General features: G+C 47.1%; 1 protein-coding gene across 4 annotated transcripts in view; it reads left to right on the top strand.

The window, feature by feature from the left end:
- Positions 1–1,899: 1,899 nt before the first annotated feature.
- The window catches only part of SFSWAP (splicing factor SWAP), an 87,645-nt gene continuing 63,199 nt past the window's right edge, over positions 1,900–26,345 (top strand). For 3 of the 4 annotated variants that reach the window (XM_032654489.1, XM_032654486.1, XM_032654487.1), the window contains exons 1-7: positions 1,900–2,269; positions 4,814–4,983; positions 5,565–5,696; positions 10,195–10,280; positions 16,053–16,278; positions 17,677–17,789; positions 18,735–18,870. In XM_032654489.1, coding sequence (XP_032510380.1) covers positions 2,052–2,269; positions 4,814–4,983; positions 5,565–5,696; positions 10,195–10,280; positions 16,053–16,278; positions 17,677–17,789; positions 18,735–18,870 — 1,081 coding nt within the window. In that variant the 5' untranslated portion in view covers positions 1,900–2,051. Of the gene's footprint in view, positions 4,984–5,564; positions 5,697–10,194; positions 10,281–16,052; positions 16,279–17,676; positions 17,790–18,734; positions 18,871–26,345 lie in introns of all 4 variants that reach the window. The other variant, XM_032654488.1, reaches the window with a different exon arrangement.

Below are 26,345 nucleotides of genomic sequence, written 5' to 3' on the forward strand. Positions count from 1 at the left end.
TGTCAACACTCTTGTAACTATCACTCAGCTCAACAAATAGAATGTTTGCAGCATCCCATCAGCCTTTCCTGATCATAACACTCTGCTTCCCCCACGTCCCTCATGTAATCATCTCTTTTAACATTGCTTTACTTTGCTTTAACCTTTTTTTTCTTTTTAAAAGCAACTTCAATTTTATTTATTTATTTTTAAATTTTATTTTTTGGCTGTGTTGGTTCTTCATTGCTGCACGTGGGTTTTCTCTAGTTGCAGCAAGCGAGGGCTACCCTTCGTTGCAGTGCGCGGGCTTCTCATTGTGGTGGCTTCTCTTGTTGCGGAGCACGGGCTCTAGGCATGCAGGCTTCAGTAGTTGTGGCTCGCAGGCTCTAGAGCGCAGGCTCAGTGGTTGTGATGCACGGACTTAGCTGCTCCGCGGCACGTGGGATCTTCCCGGACCGGGGCTCGAACCCGTGTCCCCTGCACTGGCAGGTGAATTCTTAACCACTGTGCCACCAGGGAAGTCCCCTTTGCTTTAATCTTTTACCACCTAAACACTATAGCTTAGTTTTGCCTGTTTGAATTTTAGGATTGAAATCACAAAAGTACTATTTGTACTCATCCGTCTTGCTTCCTTTGCTCAAAATTGTTTCTGATTCATCCAGGCTCTTGCTTGTAACTGCAGCTCATTCGGTTTCATTGTATATTCCACTGTGTATATTACTATACTACAATTTATTTAAGCATTCTGTTGTTGATGGACACTTGGGCTGTTTCCAGTTTGGGGTCATTCAATAATGATGCTATAATAGTGGGAAGCAGCCGCATAGCACAGGGAGATTAGCTCGGTGCTTTGTGACCACCTGGAGGGGTGGGATAGGGAGGGATGGAGGGAGACGCAAGAGGGAGGGGATACGGGGATATATGTATACGTGTAGCGGATTCACTTTGTTATACAGCAGAAACTAACACACCATTGTAAAGCAATTCTACTCCAATAAAGATGTTAAAAAAAGAAACAAAAAGTTGCTATAAACACTTGAGTCCAAGTCTCCTGCAGGTCTTGGGGTATCAGGTAAGACAAGTGGAACTGCTGGGTACTGGTAAGTATGTTGACCTTCACTAGATAGCGACGGTTTTAAAAAGGGGTTGTACCAATAAACTAAATAAATAGAATAAGAAACAAAAAAAAAACAAGCAAAGTCACCCCGCATCCAAGTGACAGGTCTCCGCAAACGGGGTCGCCACCAGCGCCCCCAACCACTTTTCTCCCACATGGGTCCCAGGACCCCCAAGTCCGTCACCGCGAGGGGCTTCCCGGTTTACTAAGCTCTTTGACACCCGCTAAGGAAACCTTCCGTGGTACGCGAGACGAGGTTCGTGACCCCCAGGACCGAAAACAAACCAGGGCACCAGAAGGCCATGCGACCCATCCCAGGGCACAGCCTGTCACCCACCCCCCGGGCCTCAGAGTCCCGGCCCCAGGGCACCCGACCCCACGGCCCCCCACCTCCGGGGCACCCGACCCCACGGCCCCCCACCTCCGAAGCACCCGACCCCACGACCCCCCGGCCCAGACGGCGGCCAACAGGAAACCTCGCCCAGAAAAGGAACATCCGCCCCCACCGAGCCGCGCACTCGGCTCACGAAGCACCCGTCCTCCTTCCGCCCAAAGCCGGGAAGGGTCAGGGTGTGGGTAGCGCGCGATCCAAAGCTGCGCTTTCGCCACTGCCCTGGAAGGCCGCCGGAGAAAAATAAAAACGAAACACACGCTCCCCTCTGATAACTGCAGCCCCTAACGTGGCGGCGCCTCCGAATGCGAAACGCTAAAGCCAAGTCTTTTCTAGCGGCTCAAACTGCCCCGGGAGTAGCGAATCTGCAGAACCTGCTCGCCGGAAGTAGGGCCGCCCCTCGCCGGAAGTTGCGCTTCCTCCATTTTGTTGCCCGCTATGGCGGCGGTGTAGAGGTTGGGGCCGGGATGCGGCGCGTTTGACTGAGGGGGTAGGCCAGGCGGAGACATCGGGGACATCGTCGCGGCGCAGAAGAGAACCAGCCTGGACGCCGGGGACGCTGTCATGTACGGCGCGACCGGAGGCCGCGCCAAAACCGAGAGGAAAAGCGGCGCGAAGGAGGAGGCCGGGCCGGGCGGTGCCGGCGGTGGGGGGAACCGAGTGGAGCTGCTGGTCTTCGGCTATGCCTGCAAGCTGTTCCGAGACGACGAGCGGGCCTTGGCCCAGGAGCAGGGACAGCACCTCATCCCCTGGATGGGGGACCACAAGATCCTCATCGACAGGTCGGTTCCTCCCCCCACCCGCCGGTCCTCCCCTTCCCTCGCCCGCTTGATTTCGTCTGATGTTGACTTGATGGCCAGGACTGGAAAGGGGTTTTCCGGAGCCATCAGGGATCCGGGGGGACACCCACTCCCCTGTCCCCACATCCCCCTGGTTTTCGGGGGGAGGGGGACGGTGAAACCGGCCCTAAGGCCCTGGCTGGAGCTGCGTGTCGCGTCTGTCGCCGGAGGGATCGTCTCTGCCCCCGCAGCCCCCTCGCGATCTCTCACTCTTATCGCTGGGTTGCAGTTGCCACTCCGGGCGGTGGAAGCTGCCCGGGCCCTGGGCCTCTCCTGACCGGCGCTCTGGAGCCCTCCGCGCTCCCGTAGCTCGGTGTGGGTGGGAGGGCAGCCCGAAACGCCGCAAGCTTGATGCCGCAATTAGATACCTCTTGGGTCCCCTGAGTTGGCTTTGAACCTGTCGTACCCGCAGCGCTCTCTGTGGAGCGCGCGTATTTTGCCGGCTTGACATTTGACTCCCCCCGACTCCTCCCCCATCCTGTGTTAATCCCACGAGTTTGACAGATTCAGGCCGAGGGTGAAGTTGCCAAGCAATTGGAGGCCAGTTGACTTCGTGCAGACACTGGCCTTGCTCTTAGACGTAGCGTTCTTAGGGCTGGTTTCACTGTCTCTTAAAACTGAAGGGTGGGGCCGGGATACAGATGTGTTCTTTTCAAATCAAAGGTGCTTTAGGTAATCACCCTGGAGGGTGTTTAGCCACTTTGGGCAGAGGGCTCCCGGGATTGGATTTCTAAAGATGTTTGATTTGAAAAGGATGACCTTACGTGATGTAGGTTGTTTGCTCTCTTCCCCTCCCATGTTTTCAGTCCCTCTTTCCTTCTCCTTGGGATTTTTGTTTGTCGGTTTGGTTTTTGCCAATCTGGCAACTCTGCTTCTGGGGCCCGGACTGAAAAGTAACCGTGACCAACCATTAGACTGTGGAATAGTCTCCGAGTGAAGGAAGCCCATCGTTTGAGACAATTAAAACTGGATTCTGCAGAGCCCTGGAACGTGACTGTAGGGATGACCTCTGAGCTGGCCAGAATGGACACGTTAATGACCAGACGGCTTTTTCCATCCCCGACGTTTCCATTTGGAGTTAGATCTAGACAAGAAAGACTCATGGACGGAGGGTGGCCAGCTCAGGTCTGGACCTGAGGGCCCCCATGCTCTGCTCAAGCATGCTGTGCCTTTAAACCGTGGTTCCTATTGAATCATGCTGCCTGAGCTGTCAGGCAGCTTCCTTCTCCAAAGTGTTACTTGCGGTATTTATTATTAAAGTTTGATAAGCGAGAAAATCTGAGCTTTTTATACAGTTTTCCGTATCATTCTGTATACGATGGGAGTTAGGTCTTCCAAAACCAGTGGGGAGCAAACACCACACATGTACATGTGTAATATTTTAAAATAATGATCTACATTTGTAAGTTAAGGAGGTTTACAGCATAGTAAACATAATTTTGAAATTTAATAAAATGCAATAACTTGGCTACCCTGAAATTTTTGGCCTTTTCTTCTTGTAAATGTCTTTTTTTACCTGTAGTATTTTCTGGTCCTCATTACAAAAGTCAGCATTAAAAACTTAAGCAGACTTTTGTTTGTCTTTCTACATTTGTTTTTGCAACCCTAAATCTGAGCGTTTAAGTGAAATTTACTAATTCACTCATTACCTGAGAGGTGCACATTGACAGCATCTTCACTGAGTCTTCTGTGTTGAAAGCATGGCAGGAAGTGCTCTTCTTCTTAATTTGGCTAAAGTATCTATCGGTCCATGCAAGTACACGTGGATGCGTCTTCACGTATGTTATATTTTGGGGGCATAAAGTCTGGAAGAAAATAATGATCCTGCATCTCCTAATAGTTTTGCTCTGTTTCGAGTGAACCTCCTTAAACTGCACGTATATGTCACTGTTCCTATGTATGTGTGTCTCTCTATCACATAACCCAGCACTTATTTCCTCAGCCAAGTGGCTAGGGGGCGAGCCTAGCCAAGATTTTACCTCCAATGGACGCAAGTTTCTTTGGTGAAGATCTCTCCTGAGAGTTCGGGACTAGCAGAAGGAAGCGAGGAAATTTCGACCGTTTGGTTCTTACGGATAGGTATTTATGTATCCGGTTTGTGTGAATGTAAGCTATGATATTTGACTTTTCAGAAAAAAAAATTTTTTTAATTTTTTTTGCAAATGACATTGAATGGTTAACCAAACCATACATGGTAAGAACTGCCACTGAAGTGGATACCATTTTAAGCTATTAAAGGATTGTTTACCTTTGATTATAAGTTTTATCATATTGCAGAAAGGAGTTTAGACTTTGTTAAGATAACTTGAGCTTAAAAGTAGGTGAGCTATGACTAGCCAAATTAAATATAAATCTGAGAAGAGTTTATATGTTTGTTTTCCTATTTTTATTTCTTTATCTTAATCGGTAAGTATATGTATAAAACATCCCACACAAACCAACCCAGACGTTAATTTCTTTCCGTTGACCAGCATGTTCATATTACAGATATGATGGGCGCGGTCACCTGCATGACCTTTCTGAGTGCGATGCTGAGTATTCCACATGGAACAGAGATTACCAGCTCTCTGAAGAGGAGGCACGAATAGAGGCCCTGTGTGATGAAGAGAGGTATTTAGCCTTGCATACGGACTTGCTTGAGGAAGAGGCAAGGCAAGGTACTGCTCAAGAAAAACTTATTTAAGCAACAAACTCTTTAAAATTTTTTAAGTATTTAAAAATTTACTCCCATTCATTTTTTTATACTCACTCTTTCTGATATTATCTTGACAGTACCCAGTGGATTGGAAAAACAGGAGTCTTTGCGTTCTGAGAGGACCTCAGGATAGTTTATATATAGAGCCACAAAGAATTTTCCCAGCTTTTGAGGGCAGACTGGGATTTGAAAAAACAAAAACCAAACTCTTTAACTGTTCTTCTTTAACAGTATCGTATAAATTAAAATTGATGTTCTTGTCTTTGCCTTAACAATCTTTAATACAGTTCTTAATCCCCAAATTTCTCAGCAGGAAGAAATTTTCCACAAAAGACACGTATTCTGCTGTCTGTGGTAAACATGTACTGGCAAAAGTACATATTGATAGATATGAAGTGTGAATTTTTAGAAACATTTTTGCCTCAAAAAGAGGTTGGAAAAAGTGTGCTGTATGCTTTACTGATAGCTACAACTTTAGAAATATATAAAATTTTTCTCAGTAAATTTCTATTTTTGTTAACATAATTCTTATTTTTATTCAAGAGGAAGAATACAAGCGGTTGAGTGAAGCGCTGGCGGAGGACGGGAGCTATAATGCGGTGGGATTCACTTACGGCAGTGATTACTATGACCCGTCCGAACCAACAGAGGAAGAGGAGCCTTCTAAACAGAGAGGTGGGGGGCTGCCCGGGGTGATGACGTTGGGCAGGTACTACGTGCAGCGGTAGCGTCTCCCAAACACGACACGGGCACTAAGTAATTACAGCATCACTGGGACAGAAAGAGAACATTATTGGTATTAGGGTAAAACACAGCTAAAAACCAGAAGATGGATTGTTAATGGAGATGGAGAGTGAATTCAGACTTTAGTTACTGTCTAGGATCTGGGTGCCTTTCCTTTATTTCTTTTGGATTCAGGGAATAGGAAGTTACTCACCCTGGATTCTTTGTTTCTAGATAGACAGTATATGTGTTGAAATCTGCAGTGACTTGCTCTTGGGCCGTTGACAGGACAGGCGTTAACCACCCTCCTGCTAGCCTGCTCCTTCACATCCCCCCACGACTGAAACAGTGGCCGATGCCCAGTGGAGGGACGCCTGTGGAGTCAGTTATTACCAGACAGAAAACAGCACAGTATGTCCTGCTGAGGCTCAGTAGGCCCTAGGGTATAGGCTTACCATATGGTATTTCAAAATAATGTTTACATAGAATTAAAGATTTTAAATGTATGCCTTTCTGGATTAACTCGGAATATTTATTTTTTAAAAAAATAGTGCTCTTAAAAAATCCAGGTCCATATGCAGTTCAGGAACAGGTGTCCGCAGTCACTTTGGTAAGACCTGCAAGCACCTTTGTTATAGCCCTGCATGCTGATCAGTCGTGAATTGTCAGTGATGATAGTCATTAAGGGTGGATCACTCTAGTCATGGTGTTCTGTTTAAAGAGAAGGAGAACTTCAGAAACCTAGTCAAACGTTCAGAATAATGAACAGGAATCACATCATAGAGGGATTTAACTTTCGAGCTAACCGAACCTGTGATGTGGGACTTGATTGTTTTCTCCTTAAGTCACAAACCTCCTGACAAGTATGAAGTAATTATAGCAGTTTAATATTAACGTGCTGTCTGCCCTGCACGGTGCAGCTGCACTGGGGTTCTCCCGACCCCTCGCCGGGGGCGTGATCCTGGGAGAGCAGTGCAGACACTTGCCTTGTTGCCCTTCCTTTCCTTCTGCTCATTACTTGACGGACATAAGAATGACTGTTGCACAGCTCTGTTCTGCGAACTTCTAAAGAGTTTTTCCAGGTGTAGTTTTAACCATACTGAGTTAAAGCGTGGTTAAGGTATTAAACACCTTTTTCCGTTGACCTTTGGATCTGACCATACCTCAGAAGTTAGGGTGCGGTAGACATGTTCTTGCAGGTTTAAGAAGTATACGCTCGTTCCTTTATCCAAAATAATTCATCCACTTCGGGCTTCTGAATAGTTTCTGTTTTATTGTTGTGTCTGAACCATATACGTTATGTCTGCTTTAAATATCTAGTGTTTGATCAGAAGGAAGGAATGCATACTGTCACCATTTCACAAGTGAAGAATTGAGATTTATAGAGCCCAGATGTCCTTTGCAAGGTCCATCGACTACCTTTGGAAAAATGTATAATAATCATTCCTTAACATTTCAGATTAGGGATCAGCAAACTATGACCGAGGCCCAGCTGGCACGTTTCTGTGAGGTTTTATTGGAACAGCTGTGCTCATTTGTTCACGTTTTATCTGTGTGGCTTTTGCACTCCAATGGCAGAGCTGAGTAGAGGAGACAGAGACCACGTGGCCCGAAGAGCCAGAAATATTTACTGTCTGGCATTTTACAGAAAGCGGTTGCCAGCCCCTGTTCTAGGTGATGGGCACTTGTCTTGGTGTAATTATCGGGCTGGCTGGTGCTGAACTTTGCTATGATTATTGCATTTTAAGAACTTCCATGTGACTTGGTTTCTCTTCCAAGTTTTAGTATGTTTTCTCTTTAACGTAACGTTCTCTGTATTGAAAATGTTGTTTCTTTCTGTAATCACATCCTCAGAACTTTGCTTGGTATGCTGATTAACTTTTTAGTGGAAGTTGGGCCCATGTAAACCTTACAGCTTGACACTTTATGTTTAATTTACACTAATATAAATAAAATGCCACATCTATGAATAACATGTACACATGCACACAAACATATACGCACACAAAGTACCTATACATTCACGCACTTTGTAGATGGAATTCAAACATTGGGTGTTCGGTGCCCAGCACCACTAACAGCCGAACTTTACTGCTGCGTTATCTTAAAATTTGAAAATTTAATTTTTGTTTGTTTTCCTGAGTCACCAACATGTCTAAATATTCCTTGATTTCCAGAATTACTATGTGGTTGACCCTTGAACACCACAGGTGTGAACTGTGCAGGTCTACTCATTCTCAGATTTTTTTTTTTTCCAATCAAACGGTACTGCACTGTTGGTTGAATCCACAGATGTGGAACCGCAGGTACAGAGGGCCAACTGTGGGACTTAAGTATCCACGGATTTTGGTTTCCCCTGCAGATACTGAGGGATGACCGCATTGTCTGGGCATCTTTAGCACCTTAAAACCTTGTGACATTAAACAGAAGCATTTGATGGAACCTTTATTTCTGTGCAGCTTAACTTCTGTCTTCCCTTTTTGCAGCTTACTGTTTTCATCCCAGTTCCATCCTTTAAATTTTCCGTTTTTCATCATTATTACATATCCATTTTTTTAAAAAAGAAAAAGTTATTTAAATTTATCTGAATCTGAGTTAGTATTGCAATGGTTGGGTTTTATTTTGTGCTGCTAAAGCCATTTTTCTGTAAAGAAAGGTATGTATAAGAATAGAGCAAAGCTGTGTAACCCACCTGTTCCAAACAGCTCTTTTGATTCCAGTGGCTTTATTTTTGAGAACAACTTAGCACTAAGGAAAGGCTATTTCCTTAGTTTCCATCACTTTGTCATTTTAGGGAGGTACGGTAAAAGTTGTACTTTTATAGAGACACCTTTGGCTTCATTCCCAAAGGAAATTGAGGATTTGGAGCTGTTACTTGGCATGTCGCAAACCAGTGTTTTCTAATGTCTACCAGTTCAGTGTGTCATTTGGTTACTGAAGCTAAATGGGGGTATTGTTGACTACAGGGAGCTTTCAGGCCACAGTAAGTCTTTAGTCTTTGGGTGAGAGTAAGGCTACATGAACTTGTGGAACAGTATTAAATACTCTTATTTAATAGGAACTTATAATCAATCTGTATCTCATCAGACTACAGTCCCCAGGTCTTTGTGTACTGTGAAGCCTGTTTAAAATGCCCTCTTGGCTTCACAGAGAATTAGGTTTGATAGGAGACTTTTGAAATTGTTCATCTCTTCAAGAGACTCTATTATGTATGATGGAAACGTTTGTTTTGATGAAGATTTAATATTTATTTCATGTCATCTTTTTTGAAAGAAAAACTTAAGTAGATGTTGAGATCCTTAAAACTGTTAGCTTTTACAGGGTTTCTACTATTTTTTGTACATTTCACTATATTCTTTTAAAATTGATCATCTGAGTGATTGAATTGTATATAGGTACCTTAGAATTCAGAAAGCTATAATGTGTAGTGCCTTGTCTAATATACAGTAGACAAATGTTTATTAAATGAACCATTAAGGAAGAAATGGAGGGACTTCCCTGGTGGTCCAGTGGTAAAGAATTGCCTTACAATGCAGGGCGCGGGTTCAACCCCTGGTTGGGGAACTAAGATCCCACATGCCACAGGGCAACTAAGCCCCCATGCCACAACTGCTGAGCCTGTGTGCCACAATGAGAGAGCCCACATGCTGCAAACTACAGAGCCCACACGCTCTGGACCCCGTGCGCCACAGCTACAGAGCCCACACGCCCTGGAACCCGCACACCACAACTAGAGAAGAGAAAACCCGCACACTGCAACTAGAGAGAAGCCCGCTCGCCGCAAAGAAAGATCCCGCATGCCTCAACAAAGATCCTGCGTGCCTCAACTAAGACCCGATGCAGCCCCAATAAATAAATAAGCAAACAAACAGATAAATAAATAATAAATACGTCTTTAAAAAAAAAGAAGAAGAAGAATTGGAAATACATCTGATTATTTGTGAAAAGAGAGGTGGTTTGCTTGGGGGGAGAAGTCTTGGCAGTTACGTGCTGGGGTTTTACGGTTCAGCGGTGAAAGCGGTTGTCTTGGAATTGAGCACCTGTGCCTGACGCCCTGGGGGACCCACAGCGATAGTTTGAAGGGCGGTCCTAGCAGGTCAGAGGGGCTGGGAAGGAGGAGAGCCTAGCGTGTGTCGAGTGCCTGCCGAGTGCGGAGCCTTGTCGGGGAAATGCTCACGTGCCTTGTCTTGCGGCACCCTCCCCACGGCCGGGGAGTCCACGCTGCCGCTGTGTCTGTACCCCCAGCGCCTCGGGGGTTTGGTAAAGTGATTCTGCCCACACGTGGTGGAGCGAGCAGAGAACGGAAGTGCTCCTGGGAGGGATGGTGTGCGACAGAACCGGGAAGGGCCCGTCATGCCCGCGCCCCCCGGCCCCGTAGTGGCTTACAGCTGGTGGGTGTGCCTCCTCTGCAGGTCATGGTTCTGAAGTTCTATGTCTTCTTTTTATACAGAAAAACACGAGGCTGAAAGTTTGGAGGAAAACGAGGAGCCTTTCATTGCCCCTTTAGGATTGAACGTGCCGTCTGATGTGGAGCTGGTAGGTGTCTTTCTCGTTCACAATACTGTTACCCTTTGTTACTACTTATCGGGAAGTACTGGTGAGAGCACCCCGCCATGATCACAGTCGCTTTCTAGTTTGGGTGTGTAATGCTTTAAAATTATTTGTGAGTTAATGGAGAAAAAAATCGCACACCACCTCTTTCCCCCCCTAAAGAAAAAGGGAGAAATTATAGCAGAATCACCAGACCAGAGCATCAGGGGCCTGAGGAGCTGGCTCACTCTCGGAGACCATATGGTTGAATCCCCAGATTTTACCAACATGGAAAAACCCAGTCAGAATTACTGGTGAGACTGTTAGCCACGTTTAGATGCAAAAACCCTCCTTCTCAAGGCACGTGGCTTTCAGTACAGTTGCTGTGTCCTGTCTTTTGCTGGTGTGGTTTTGTGGGCACTCAAGATGGGGACCTTTACTGTAACATTCTCTTGGCACCCTTCCACCCGGTTCTCCTCTCCGTTATGACTAGGGCCCTGTGGCATCTCCAGGCGGCCCCTGCCCTCGGGAGGGACACCTGGGTCGCATCCTCTTGACCTAAGCGCTCTGCAGCTGGGTCTCTAGTTCCCACTGATCTCACTTCGCTGTTTCAGCTACGTTCAGTCAAGGTTACATTGTGACAGGCCCCACTGAGGATTTTCTAAGTATTACTTAATGCTAGTAACCCCGTAAGGTAGCTTCCTGTTCCCCTTTCACAGATGCACAAAAGTGAAGAAGTTGGGTCGTGCATGCCAGGCAGGACCTCTAACCCATGGTCTTAGCTGTTGTGCCATCGTGAGTCGCTGTGCTTTGTGGGATTCTTACATGTTCATTAGGGACGTTTAAATATTTGTGTTGCGTGTACATGCTTGGAAAAGGGATATTCGTGCTCAGAGTAAAGGTTTTTCTCTGGCATCTTCCTAACTGGATTGCAAGCACCACGGACGTGGGTATTCCAGCTCCTTCATTGTGTCCTGCTACAGCATCATTGAATAAACAGTGGATGCTGAAAATTCCCCATAGAAGGAGCCTCTTGTGTTCCCCACACTAGCACGTGATACTTCCCTTATTTAGCGCAGCATGAATCTGGTTCTTGCCCTTCGGTTTTATGTGACGATGGGAGATAACAGAATTTAATTCCTGCCTCCGCCCATTCCTTCCTCCACGTACTCATTTATAAATCCTCTCCTTCTCTTTCTCTTTTCTTGCAAATATGGGTAAAAATTTCTTTGGATTTTGCCAAGTAGAATCACTATTTGTGTTTGATTCCCATTTCTACCGTTGATAGAACGGTACAGTTTGCTCCAGTTAAAACTGAAAATGTTTTCTGAAGATTTGATATCCTGAGACTTGTATTGATATATTTTTATGTATTGTATTTCTCTTTTTTCTGGAATATGCTATTCTACGTGAGAGACGCATTAAAAACAGTTGCTCTCTTACCCACACGTAATGCTAAAAGCTTTTATTTAAGGTTGACTCTCTAGATTCTTAGGAAGTTTTGGTATGAAGATCATTTTTAAGCTTTTATGCGAACATAAACATAGAGGTGTAGTAGATTTTGTTGCCTTAATTCCTACTGAAGTATTTCATGGCTGTATGTTCCCAGAGTCGGCACCACTAGGCTGCGTGGTGGCCTGCCGGGACCCAAAGCGTCTGCTCCCCGTGGAGAGCACAGCAAGCCTGGCATATAGGGGTCTGCTCTCTCCCGATGTTCGTATAAAATGGTCACCCGGGTAGGAAGTCTCGCGATTGTGGAGAAACCGTGTGTGAGTGCTCACCAGGTCGCCTGTGGACAGCTGGCCTTTCCTGTACGGTGGCGTCAGTATGTCATTCTTCAGAATTGCTGTGAATCGGGGCAGTGGTTTGCTGTATACGTCACACACTGTCGTGTCCACGTGAGTGGGGAGACTGCCTAGGAGACAGGTGTCTGCGTCGTACGTTCCCTCTTGGTGACCAGGCATGAGACTCCCGGCTCGTGTCTAGGTGACGCTTGCTGCCTCGGTGGGCAGGGGCTGCTCTGGCAGCGGCGGAGGCGGGGGTGGTAAAGAGGGTGGGTGCTTGAAGGGTTCTCAGGTTTTAAACTAGGCTTTTGCAGTAGAACCCCATGGCTGCAGGGTCTCTGGGCGTCCGTGCGAAGGGTCAGGAGCAGTGAGAGGTCACGGCGTCCTGGAAGCCGCATGCCGGCGCCTGCTCGAGGCTGGCCGCCTGGTCCCACTGGGCCTCTAGACGCCAGCTCCTCAGGTGACCTCACAGCTTTATTTTAGCTTTTCGTAGTGACTCTGTTTGTCCATTTGTATGTTTCTTGGGAAGTAAGGAACTGTTTTCTCCCGGAATATGTAGCCCCGCATCACTTGTCCCGACATTGTGTTTTCAGTTACCTGTCCCTTTCCCAGGGACCTGAAGGCCTGTCTCTGTCACCTCCCGAGTTCTACACGTGCCCAGGTCCGTCTCTGGCTATGTTATGTTGTCTTGCACTGCGGGGAAGGTGGAGGGCGCGTCTCAGCCGAGTCTCTCACCCACCCGAGACGCCACAGATCCGGGTTCTGAGCCCAAGCGAGGTTTCCACAAGCACTGCCCAGAGGCGCGCGAGGTCTCGTGAGCCCCCCGCCTGTTGTGTGACACCTCACGTTCCCCTCGGATCTGCCAAGGGGGTCGGAAGTGCTGCTTGTTCAGCACGCCCGTTTGAGTGTATTTACAAGGGAAATGTGCTTGTTTAACATATTTTATGGACAGAAGGAAAAGAGGGGAGGATACAATGTACAATTCCCGTCCTGGTCCTGCGCGCTGGTACCAGTAGGTTAATAACAACATCAGATAGTGAGCATTCATTGAGCATGTGCTGTGTGCCAGGCGCTGTGTTAGCTCGGATCTTCTGTCCTCACGACACCAGTGCCTCTGACGGGGACACGGGGCAGAGCCGTCGAGAGCAGCCGCCCCAGGTCATCCTGTAAGGGTCAGGCCTGCACTTCCAGCCCAGAGCCCCTGCGGTTACGCTTTACCGAGCGTTGTTCTGATTAGAGCGCCAGTCTCACCGTACCTTCAGGTGCCGTGTTGCCATGGGATGGGGGTGGGGAGACAAAAGAGGCACGATTTACCCCTGTGTTCCTGTGGAGTCCTGCCCTTCCTTGGGGGTTTGTGAGGACTTTTCACGTATGATGAGCGCTAAGCCCTGGTCTGGTAAGTGTCATGCACTCTTGTTCTCCTGGCATTTTGTCTTTTACCTGTTTGTTCCTCTCTCCATGCAGAATTTAAAGGTATTTGTGAAGTCATATATGTCACCATATATGTCACTGTATTCCTTTCTGGCTTCAGGATTTTGAATCTTGTCTTAGAAGACCTTTCCACCCCTGACAATTTTTAAGTATTTTCCTATACTTCCTGCTGTTACTTCCATAGTTTTGTTTTGACAGTTGAGTCCGTGCCTCAGTCTGATATTATTTGGGGCTCTGATCACAGAGGAGGAGAGAGGGCCAGCCCAGCTGCTCGTGGGGCTCTTCGCTTATTCACCCCACCTGCCGCCCAGCCTGGCCCCCAGCCCCACCCTGCTGCAGGGATCAGAGCTCCAGCATTTTCCAAAGCTCTTTGGAAAGCTCTTTGGAAAATGGGTGCAGGTTTTCTGACCTCACATACTGTTGTCCCATTTCCCAATGCCTATTCGAGTTTCTAGAGCCACGTTAATTTTGAAGATGCTGGGAGGTGTTAGTCCCCCTTCCTGGGCTCAGTTGCTTTCTTAAAAGGCTTCCATAAATTAGAAAAGCATTTTCCCCTGGACCAGTCAGTCTTTGTAACACATACGTATTTATGTGTTGGCTACATCCTTAAAATCCCATCTTGTGGTAGGAATAATCGTATTCTCAAATAGAAGAGGGTTTTTCTGAAACCTGCACAGTAAGGAGAGCAGAAGGGACTCTCTCCAGACCAGACGTTTATCTATATCCACTTGCTTCAGGAGCACATCTTGAAGGGTGCTCATAAGCTGCTTTGTTTCTCTGTAATCGTCGTCACCTTGTAAAATGACCCACACACTCTCTGTGACTGCTGTAGCCATAATGTGACATCATAAGAGGGCCTGCTTTTAAGAAGTTTTAGAGCAGCATTTTGGTTTGGTCAATGGAGAACATCTCTACTTGGGCGGCGGGAGGGCTTGTATTTTCCTGTAATGATCATTATTCTGAAGCGATCATTAACAATTGTCATATATACGGAATACACTAATGCAAAAATTAATCTTCCTGTTGAGCCAGAGCCACTGAAAATGTGCATCAGGATCTGCACCTCGGTGCAGCAGTGGGCCTTTAACATGGGCTCCAGTGTATCTGGGGACCGGTAAATAACTTTACTCATAGACATTTCTCCAGTGTAAGTGTGAGGGACATCATTAGTTCAGGAATCACATTTGAGAATTAAGGCGTTCGTATTTTGTGAAGGATTCAGCCCTGAAATTCCAGTAAGCATCTTGAGTTTTGAACCGCCCATTATCAATGGGAAGAATTTCCCACTTTATTTGCATGTAATTTTCTAGTGTTGATCTCTTCGTTAATATTAAAAGTATTTCAGATGTGTGGCTTCCAGCTTCCGGTCCAAGGGGCTCCTTGTGTGGGTAGGAATTGCTCAGCTCATGAGGTGGCGGAGGTAACTTAGCAGCACGTGCAGGAGAGAGGTGGGGTCTGGTTCCAGGTAGTGAACGCACTTCAAGGCAACCAGATGACTCGCCCAGTAAATGTGGGTGAAACCGTCTCTGCTCTGGCCAGACCACAGGTAGCTGGGCCTCAGTTTGGAGCTCTGTACTTTTTTTTTTTTTTTTTTGGCTGCGTTGGGTCTTCGTTCCTGCATGTGGGCTTTCCCTAATTGTGGCGAGCCAGGGCTACTCTTAATTGTGATACACACGCTTCTCATTGCAGTGGCTTCTCTTGTTGTGGAGCACGGGCTCTAGGTCTGCGGACTTCAGTAGTTGTGGCACGCTTGCTCAGTAGTTGTGGCTTGCGGGCTGTAGCGCGCAGGCTCAGTAGTTGTGGCGCACGGGCTCAGTTGCTCCACGGCATGTGGGATCTTCCCCGGACCAGGGATCAAACCTGTGTCCCCTGCACTGGCAGGTGGTTTCTTAACCACTGCGCTACCAAGGAAGTCCCTGGAGCTCTGTACTTTTAAGTGGGAGCGTTGATGAACGGGCGCCACGGGGCAGTCTTACAGGGAGTAAGAAGGAGGAACGGGGTGAGGAGAGGTCAGGTGCAGAAGGAAAGGCTGGGCGTGAGCCTGCGGCTTTCCTTGGATGTACAAAAGTAGTGTTTTCGAAGCTCTAACACTTAGTCCCTGCTGAGAAAAAGGGAAGAGAAATGATTCTTAGATCCTTGAGAAACTTATTGAAACAAGCACCCCTCTCCCTAGAAAATTGCATGTGTATGTGCAAAATTTGCATACAACTCCCCAGAGGATTGATTCACAACCCCCTGAACCCTATCACGGAACCCTGGTTAAGGGCCCCCAATATAGGAAACACATTGATTGGTGCGGAAAAGCTTGCCTCCTGTGGGTTCAGTACAAAGCTAGAATGGCCTGCCTCAGCAGGTGAGTTTTCTTCCCACAAAATACTGCAAAATTCAGAAACTGACTGAGTGTCGTGTAACGGGGCCAGTGCCACAGTCTGTTCAAACTGGACTCTTCCCATTGAAATGTCTCTAGTCAGTAGTAAAACCAGGGTTATTCCTGTGTTTTAAGTCACACGCTCAGTGGAAAAGAGGACGGACTGATAACGTGAATGCATGTGTTCTCTTGTAGCCACCAACAGCCAAAATGCATGCCATCATTGAGCGCACGGCCAACTTCGTGTGCAAACAGGGTGCACAGTTTGAAATAATGCTGAAGGCCAAACAGGCCCGAAACTCTCAATTCGACTTTCTACGCTTTGATCACTACCTCAATCCCTACTACAAATTCATCCAGAAAGCTATGAAAGAAGGACGGTATACGGTACTGGCAGAAAACAAAAGTGAAGAGAAAAAGAGTATGTGAAACTGTTTCTGTCCTGTGTTGGGCTGGGGGAGGGGTTGAGATCTGCACGGTAGGACTTCCTGAACGTTTGTGAAATCCTGCCACTAAGGCATGAGGATTAAACCTGCTGTGCAATAAGTCTGAACATATTATTAGATTCTGTTTTTTTTTTTGTTTTTCTGTTTTTTTGTTTTTTTTTGCAGTACACGGGCCTCTCACTGTTGTGGCCTCTCCTGTTGCGGAGCGCAGGCTCAGTGGCCACGGCTCACGGGCCCAGCCGCTCCGTGGCAGGTGGGATCTTCCCGGACTGGGGCACGAACCCATGTCCCCTGCATCGGCAGGCGGACTCTCAACCACTGCGCCACCAGGGAAGCCCTAGATTCTTTTTTTCTCAGTTTTTTTTTTTTTTTTTGTGGTACGCGGGCCTCTCACTGTTGTGGCCTCTCCCGTTGTGGAGCACAGGCTCCGGACGCGCAGGCTCAGCGGCCATGGCTCACGGGCACAGCCGCTCCGCGGCATGTGGGATCTTCCCGGACCGGGGCACAAACCCGTGTCCCCTGCATCGGCAGGCGGACTCTCAACCACTGCGCCACCAGGGAAGCCCCCTAGATTCTTAATTAACGTTTTCATAGATGGGTGACATAGAATTAAATGTTGATGCCATCAGAGCATAACCATCTAGGTTGGAAACGTTTCCCCTCATTCTGGTTGTTGAACATGTCACAGACAAAACAGCGAGCCTCGTGCTCTGTGGATCGTTCTAGCGTGCACCCCGTGTTAGGGCCTGAGGCTAAATTACGCAAGTCCACAGAATGAAGTGGCTAATCTTACTCTTTTCTTTACTCTGCCTTAAGCTGTTGTTTTTATAAGTGTCTAAATTTGGAATTCTTACTACAAAGACTAATTAAGTATTTTGAATAACATTTTGAGACAGCAGTACATGTGTCCGCCATTGAATTTTTCTTCCAGCTGAAACACGATTTTCAAAATCAGTTGTATGCATCTTGCCCCAGACCTCATCTCCTCCACGGTTGTTCGTTTGCTGTAGTTCAGTAAAAAATCTGTTGCTGTCATTTTACCTTCAAAATCAGTACGATTTTTGCCTTTTTTCCAAAACATTTAAATATTCAGTGGCTCCGGACTAGTAAATGCCAGAGGGAAGGTGCCAGCAGGGCCGAGGTCAGGCTCCTTTCTCGCTGCCTTTGTTTCTTATGATCCCACTTGATAAAGTCACAAGCACACGTCATTCTGCTGAACGACTTGGGTGGCGGCAAGCTAGGGAACATTTTCCGAAGGTGGTTTTTGGACAGATAACCAAGAAATGGCTGCGTATGGTTCTGCCTTTGTGTGCGTCTGAGGTCTTACGGAATTTATTTGTACCTTGACGTCTTGACGTGTGTTTTGCTTTCAGAGTCGGGGGTCAGCTCTGACAACGAAGATGACGATGACGAAGAGGGCGGGAGTTACCTGCACCCGTCCCTGTTCGCTTCCAAGAAGTGCAGCCGCCTGGAGGAGCTCATGAAGGTTCTCATCTCGTTACTGAGCTGTAGCTTTATGCCATAGCAAAACTGCTCATTTAACTTTGGAAAATTGTTAAGCAGGCATTTCTTTGTATAATAGCTTTTTAAAATTTTGTTAGCATTGACGTATATCTCGCCTTTTTTTGGCTTGGTGGCAAAGGATTTGCTCCCTTTATTTCTTATATATCCCATTTTACAAAATCACAAGCAATTTATTTTCATTTTGTTATAGTTTTACTATTTGGGATATTTAGAATAAGTAAAATGTTGGTTAAGACTTGGAAAATTACTTTCTCATGCAGGTTTTATTAAAACAGGATTAGATTTCATAGGTGTCCAGGGTACGTGCCGCTTGGAATAGCCTGTTACCGTCACGGATAACATAATGTACTAGTGAGAAACATAAATTAAAGAAAAATTTTCTTTTCATTCTTATCATAAGGAGTTAATCCACACCATTCATTGTGCCATTTGTGATGTGAAAAAACAGGGGTCCGTCAGACCTAAGCATGTCATTTCAGCAGTCACGCAGTGTGGCCGATTGATTGGGCTTTAAAAGCTGTTGGTGATTAAAAATCAGAAATTGCTTTAAGGATGGACAGAGTTTGAGGTTTTGAGTGAATTTGGAGGCTCACACTTTTCTCAGCAACAATCTGGTCTCGGTCATCCCTCCTTTTCCTTCATGTCATTAGGAAGATTGAGGTGATTTGTTTATTCAATTCCTCTGGAACTCACACCCAGCTAGAGCTCTCGTCGGCCACGGTCAGGGCCTCCCTCTGTGCGCCTGCCCACGTGTGTGGGTGTGGTGTGCATGCGTGTGCTGCGTGCATGCGTGTGCTGAGGTTTTTCTGAAGCGTAGACACCGTCCTAGAGCCTTCTTGCCACAGAAGGGTTCTGCGTGACGCAGAATGCAGGATGTGGTGTGACCCTGCACCCTCTCTCTCTGCAGCCTTTGAAGGTGGTGGACCCAGATCACCCCCTTGCGGCACTGGTCCGTAAAGCCCAGGCCGACAGTCCTGCCCCCACTGCACCCACAGCAGATGGCACGGCCGTGCAGCCCTCCCAGGTGGAGTACACCACTGACTGTGAGTACCTCACTGTGCGCCTCCGGGCAGGGTGTCAGGTGCGGGGGCAGGTATGCAGGTCCGGTAGAGGTGCCGTGAGGAGCGTTCGTGTTAAGCATCCTTAGCATGTGGCCTCATCCTTTTGCCTGTCACTTCACGTTGGCAAGATGGCTGCCCTATCACCAGCATCAGCCCTGCATTCCAGGAAGGATGAAGAGGAAGGGCAAGAGCAGAAAGCAGTTTCTCGTGGTCTTGCCGTCCTGCAGCACAGGCTGGGAAGTGGGCTTTCAGTTGGCTACATCGCTGCCCTAAACAAAAGCAGAGTTCTGTTAAGAAGAACGGGGCAAGTGGGCGTCGGGGGACATGCGTTGTGCCGCTGTTTGCCGGGGTTGCTTTCCTAAAGGACACAGGGGTCTCATGTGCACCTCGGGATTGGTTACAGTTCCTACTTGTTCTTGCTGGTTGCTACTCTTTTCTCTTTTTAATTACTTAAAGGTTATTAATAGAAGGTAAATCTTGAAGTTCTATTCAAGAAATCATTTGAAAGTATTTAACCTTGGTCTCATTATCAGGTCTTTTTAAAATTATTTTATTCAGAGGTTAAATACTGAATGAGAAGAACCTTTAGCAAAGCCACGGGAATTCATCTGTTCAGCCTACTTCACAGGGACACCTGATACAATGAATTTATAAAGCTTGTCACTCTCAGTTAGAGATTGGAGGGTCAGCCTGAGGTTAATTCCCTTTTAAAACGTAAGCTGCTTGTCACTTTAGGAAGAAGCTTTTGTTAAAAATGATAACTGTGTCCTTTTGCAATTCCCGTCTGGCACTGGCATGCAATGTGTAATTTTGATGTGCTAAATTAACATTTTTAGACTTCAAAAATCAATTACTTGAGTGAACTTAATGTATGTGTCTTTAAAAAAATCTCTCAGAGAACTCAGATAATTTCTTTAATGCATAAATCAAGTTAAATACAGTTTCTTTAAATGTTCAAATCAAAGAGCGGATCTGGTGCGGTCTCATCTTACCTGCCTGTTGGTTCCGGGCTGGGGGTGCAGTGGGCGTCAGAGTGGGCGGTAATCCCTGCAACACTTTGTTTTTTTTGTTTTTTTTGCTGTACGCGGGCCTCTCACTGTTGTGGCCTCTCCTGTTGCGGAGCACAGTCTCCAGACGCGCAGGCTCAGCAGCCATGGTTCACGGGCCCAGCCGCTCCGCGGCACGTGGGATCTTCCCGGACCGGGACATGAACCCGTGTCCCCTGCATCGGCAGGCGGACTCTCAAACCACTGCGCCACCAGGGAAGCGCTTTGTAAATCACTCCTCATGCCTCCCGGCGGGGCTCTCAGTACTGACAGCCCGCTCACCCGGGGGAAGCCCGTGAATCGGGAGTTGGACGTGACCGGGAGCTTCTGCCCCCATCTTTACCTCAGTCCAGGGTATAAGCTCACTGAGTGGTACGTCTCTGGCTTCCTTTTTCCTTGCTTTCTCTTTTCAGACCTGTCTTTGAATTTGCACAAGTTGAATGCAGTGTCCCTTCGCCTCCTCTAGATTTCTAGAGCTATTAAACTTCTTGCATCGGAAAGGAATAAAAATTCAGGGTTGAGTGGCCGTTATCCGGTTATTCGCGCTGCTAATCACTAGTGTGCGTGCAGTTAACTACGAGGTCGGTAATGGCTCTGTGTTTCTACACAGCCTGTAGGACTGGGCAGGGGAGCCGAGGGAGGCCACTCCGTGACTCGGGGTTTTACTGCGAGGTCCTACGCTCTGATTGTTGACCACGGCCTGGGCCGAGTCACGGCCGGCCGGAGGATGAGAGGGGTGGGCAGGACCCAGGGAGCCTGGAGCCCCATGACTTCAGTCCCTCCTGCCACTCATCAGGGGCCCCAGAGGCCAGGGTGACCCTTGACAGCCTCTCGCCCGGGGGAAATCCCACCCTTGCTTTATGCAAACCCTGCAGGCCAGTCCATGGGCGGGGTGTCCTGGTCCCCTCCCTGACCCCTGACCCCAGCCGGAGGTGCTCCAGCAGTGGGGCACCCGTTAGTGACCACCTCTTCCCCTCAGTGAAATAGTTGTTTTGACAGTCATCTTCTTCACACATGCAAAAGTGACAGACACGAGTAGGAGAGGCGGTATAGGGGTTATGCCTGGTGATGGACACACACGCTGCGTTGAGGGCCAGCCTCACGTGTGCCCAGGCCAGTGGAGGGGAAGGAGGGAGTCGGTGCTGACAGAGTGTGTTCTGCTGAGACGTGGGTTTCAGCCATGCCAGAGGGCTGGGACCAGGTTCTGGGTTTTCCAGAGAAGCAAGGAACCTAGCGTGTTTAGGTGAAACATCTCAACTTACAAATGTCAGCAGTGAATTCATATTTTGTAAAAATACAAGGCGTATTTTGTAAAAACATAAGGCAAGTCAGATGCTACACATAGGTGCCCGTGTCCAGCCTCTGCTGTGGGTGCAGGAGGGTCCCTGGGCAGCAGGACAGAGGGAGGTGGCAGAGCTTCTCTGTGGAGACCGTGCTCAGCAGTAGTCAGCTCTGCCCAGAAGCTGGGGAGGGGCTGTCAAGGGGCCTTCAGATTTCACACAGATTTAAACGCATCGTGCTGGGAAGTGAGAGCATTTTCGTTAAAATGGGGAGGACAAAAGCCAGACTCCACCCGGGTGGGAAGTGAATGGGTGGTGTAGAAGTGGAGACCTGAGCACGGGCCGCTTTGTGAAGAGGGGAGGGGCAGTGCCTAGTGGAGAAAATGTTCCCTGAGAGCCCTGCCTCCAGGATCGGCCCCTTGGGTTGCCATGACAACAGCCCATCTAGCATCTGGGAGTCATAGGATGGGAGAGGCGGCCTTAGAATTTGGATCTAGATCAGAAAAATGCCTAGAAGAAATGAACACAGACACCTGTACTTGGGTTCTCAAAGATGTTTTTATTTGTAATTGGAGTCCATGGTTATCTTAAAAAGTAGCAAGCAACAATATGAAAAATTTGAAAAAGAGGCAAATAAAGGCAACATGGCTCATCAGATAATAAAATGAGATGTTACAATAGAAGTCCTTGGGAGGCCTAAGTAATTGGTGGTTTACACAAAATGTGTGATTAAAACAGGTCTGAAAATGCTACATACGTACGTGCCTGACACGTGCTGCTGTTGACCCACTTCTGACGTGGGCCACGGCCTTGCCTCTGACGGACGTCCTCAGCACAGCCAGCCTGAGTTCTGTGAGGTGAGGTGCACGCCAGGCGCCCAAGAGCAGAACCGCAAGCTTGCAGTGTCTTACTTCAAGGCTTTCACAGTTCTTTCTCCCTCCTTGGGTTCCACAACAGTTTTTTGTTTTTGTTTTTTAAGCAATTGGTGTTTTTATCTGATCTTTTCAAAGGATTCAGTTTCATTTTCACAGAATCAGTAATTCTCTTTTCTCACTCAGATTTCATCTGTTTGCATAAATTTTAATTTAATACGTAATTACAGTACGTTTAACCAGAAAAAGTTTAAGTGAAAAACGCTGCTGGTAAAAAGCAGAAAGGTTCAGCGTTCTAAAGAGGAGTGCCCTGGCCCGGTGTGTTAGTGCCTCCGGGGCCTCCCCGGCCCCAAACCCAGGAGGCCCTTCAGAGGGGAGGGGTGAGTGAGCCCCCCAGAGACAGGTGCAAACAAGGAAGGACTGGCTTATGAAAAGCATGGTATCGGGGAAAAGCTATTCGGAAAACAGATCCCATTAGAGCCTCACCTTTTATCCAACAGCAAAACTACTTCGAGGTGTAAGTGCCAGATGTGAGAGTTCTCAGGAAAGTAACGACTTTTTTTTTTTTAATTTATTTCATTTACTTAGTCTTGGCCGCGTTGGGTCTTCATTGCTGCACGCGGGCTTTCTGTAGTTGCAGCGAGCAGGGGCTGCTCTTCGTTGCGGTGCACAGGCTTCTCATTGCGGTGGCTTCTCCTGTTGTGGAGCGAGGGCTCTAGGCTCGCGGGCTTCAGTAGTTGTGGCTCGCAGGCTCTAGAGCACAGGCTCAGTAGTTGTGGCGCACGGGCTTCGTTGCTCCGCGGTATGTGGGATCTTCCCGGACCAGGGCTCGAACCCGTGTCCCCTGCATTGGCAGGCGGATCCTTAACCAGTGCGCCACCAGGGAAGCCCGAAAATAACAGAACAAGAATCATCTATTTTAAGCCAACAGACATTATATTCAAGTAATGGAAAAAAACAAAACCGTTGAGAAGGCAGAAAAAAACTAACAGAAACAGCTTTTACAGTCAAATAGGAAACAACTTATAGCCCAGTAGAAAAATGAACTGCAGGGCTTCCCTGGTGGCGCAGTGGTTGAGAGTCCGCCTGCCGATGCAGGGGACACGGGTTCGTGCCCCGGTCCGGGAAGATCCCACGTGCCGCGGAGCGGCTGGGCCCGTGAGGCATGGCCGCTGAGCCTGCGCGTCCGGAGCCTGTGCTCCGCAACGGGAGGGGCCACAGCGGTGAGAGGCCTGCGTACCGCAAAAAAAAAAAAAAAAAAAAAAAAAATGAGCTGCAGCATGAGTAACTCACAAAGGTGAGATGAGCGTAAAGTTTTAAAGGTTCCCTGCTGCTCGCTCAGACGGCGTGTATCTGCTGACCTCAGAACCTAACCTCCGTGGAAACAAAACCCACCATTTCATCTAAATCAGGCGACAGCAAACACATGAAGAGTCTGAGACTTTGTTATGGTGGAAAATACCCATTCGCAGGCACACAAGAACACTTTGAAATTATGTCTTCAGATAAAATCGAGGTTTCTGGGCTGTGGGAAATGTTGTTTCATGGATACCTGTTTGAATTTCTTAGTAATCATAGAGATTAAATAAAAGAGAGACACGCCATTTTTCAGCTGTCACGTAAGCAAAGAAGGAAAAGAGGTCGACATCATGTTGCTGGTGGGAGTGTTAGACTTGTGGAGGGCAAGCTGGCAGTGTAGACCAGAACCTAAAATGCGCGCCTCTGACCCAGGACTGAGCTTATGTGTGTAAAGACTGAGCTTACAAGAATGTTCACTGTAAGAACGATTTTTATTAGCAGCAAAAGACTGAGATGCCCTGTGTGTCCCTCAGGGAGGACGAATGGAGTAGGGTTAGGGCACAGCGGCAGCTGGAGGCTCTGCCTGGGGCTCCTGGTGGGCGAGGGTGGGGCCGAAGGGGGCGTTTGGTGTGAGACTAGAGGGGCAGGTAAGAGACTGGTACCAGCGGTGCGCTTAGAAGAGGGTTCAGGGTGAGGGGGTGACTCCTTCCCTGGCCATTTGTACCACTTTGAACCTTCTCAGAAAAATTGCAGGGGTGTGTGATGCTCACTTGAAACACTCGTATCCTGAGTTAATTCTTTGCCGTTTTGAGATTTTAATGGCAAGACTGCTTTGTCAGCTCTCGCTGTACCCTGTTGAGGCTGAAGCAGTCCTTGTGACAGCTTGTGTCCCGAACAGAGGCGAGGGAGCCCACCGGCTGGGGCCCGTCCAGGCAGCTGAAGTCACTGAGCTTTTCCGTCTTTTTACATTACTTGGTGTTTAATAATCACCTTAGAAGGGACTCAGTCGTCCCTTGTTATTTACTTTCTGCTGATCAGAGGTTTTCCTAGATTTGGCAGTCTAGGAAGATTTTTTTTTTTTTTTTGCGATACGCGGGCCTCTCACCGCTGTGGCCTCTCCCGTTGCGGAGCACAGGCTCCGGACGCGCAGGCTCAGCGGCCATGGCTCACGGGCCCAGCCGCTCCGCGGCCACGGCATGTGGGATCTTCCCGGACCGGGGCACGAACCCGTGTCCCCTGCATCGGCAGGCAGACTCCCAACCACTGTGCCACCAGGGAAGCCCCTATTTTTATTTTAAAAGAATTTTTTTCTAGAAGCTCCTAAAATATAGATATGCGAAACTTAATCTCTTTCATTTATTAGCCTGACAGTGAACTGTCTTTCATGCTGTTTTCTGTTATTATTTAGTTGTCTTCTGCTATTTATCTATAAATCCTTGCAAAAAAGCATAATAAAAATAAATTATGCGGGAAGCAGTAATGCTGAAATACCACCCACTATTACAGCGTGCGGTTTTTTAAATAAAATGCCAGCTTGGTTTTTTTGATGTTTCGGTCTATAAATAGCTTAAGTGAAATTAAACCACATCACGTGGCTGCAGTAGATATTTTCATGCTTCTTCCCAGTTTTTAAAATGTGGTTTTGCTATTGTTTTTAGCATTTTTTTCTGCAAAGTCGTGACCTTGAAATGCTTTACTTACCTTGCAAACTCTTTTTTAGAAATAGCTGTACTATAATCCAAGAGAAGTAAAAGGGAAAAAGTAAAAATATTACCCAAGATGCCACCATCCAGAACTAGCCATTTTTAACATTAAGTGAGCATCATTGACACAGTGAAAAAGACTGAGGTATTGTGGGAAAAGGGGGAAAAAAAGAAAGCTCATATCTTTAGAATACAAAGATAATTTTTATGCAAAGGTAGATTGAAAAGTTAATGTGTAGATAGAAATATTTGTGTTAAAGTAGAAATAAGCTTTATAATTTTAGTTGGATTTAGCTGAAGAGCTGTAATGGAAACGAAGTAATTCCTGAGCTTCAGTTAAAAGTCTCTACCGTACCTCAAGGATTCCGTTCTAAAAGGAGAACGTCAGAGAGCTTGGAATTGTAGGGGTTTTTTCAGGCTGTATGTTTTTTATCTTAGATGTTATTAATCAACTAAGAAAGTAGAGAAAATTCAGCACTATTGAAATGCCTTCCCTTCACCCCTCCCCTAACTGCTGGGGTCTGTTTTAAGAAGTACTGTGTTTAGATTGTGAGCGTTTGAAGTAGTATTTACATTCTGTTCTTTTCCCTGGTTGGTTAGTCTGAGTTCTACGGATTAGTTTTTTTTTTTTGTCAGAGCATCTCTCTTTGCGTTCTTTATCTGATTCGTTTCTTGGTTGTTTGAATTTCATAAACAAGTAAGTTTTTACGAGGGTTCCATTTCATACATTCTTGAAAAGTGCCTGCCATTGACCCTGGTGTAGAAAGGAAAACTTGCCTGGGTATAAAATACTTGGGTTGTATTTTCTTTCTCTGAGCTCTTGTAAACTAGAATCTCACATGGTTCTTCCTATCAGAGAAACCTGGGTTGGCTGACTTTTGCCACCGACGAGTTGAGTGAGTTAGTTGGTTGGTTTTCATTAGTTGCTCCTGGGTGCTGTTCTCTGAGATCTTATGTTTGAAAATGTCTGCTGCCCTTTGACATAAATAGCAACTAGGCAGAGAATAGTACACTTAGTCACACTTGCCTGGAACTTGGGAGCGTTGCTGCATGTTGCTGTGGAAGGGGCGAGGCCAGCTCCATCTTCCCCTCCCTCACCCGTCAAGAGCTTGCTTTTTCTGACTGGATACCTAAAGAATTCTCTTTGCCCTTAAATTTTAATAACTTAATCAGCATAAAGCCCCCCGTTTTCCTGGAATTTATCACATACCCCTTCAGTCAAAGATGCAGTTCTCATCTCAGGGAAATTATTTTCTG

Source organism: Phocoena sinus, chromosome 14, assembly GCF_008692025.1.
Source record: "Phocoena sinus isolate mPhoSin1 chromosome 14, mPhoSin1.pri, whole genome shotgun sequence".
Taxonomy (NCBI): domain Eukaryota; kingdom Metazoa; phylum Chordata; class Mammalia; order Artiodactyla; family Phocoenidae; genus Phocoena; species Phocoena sinus.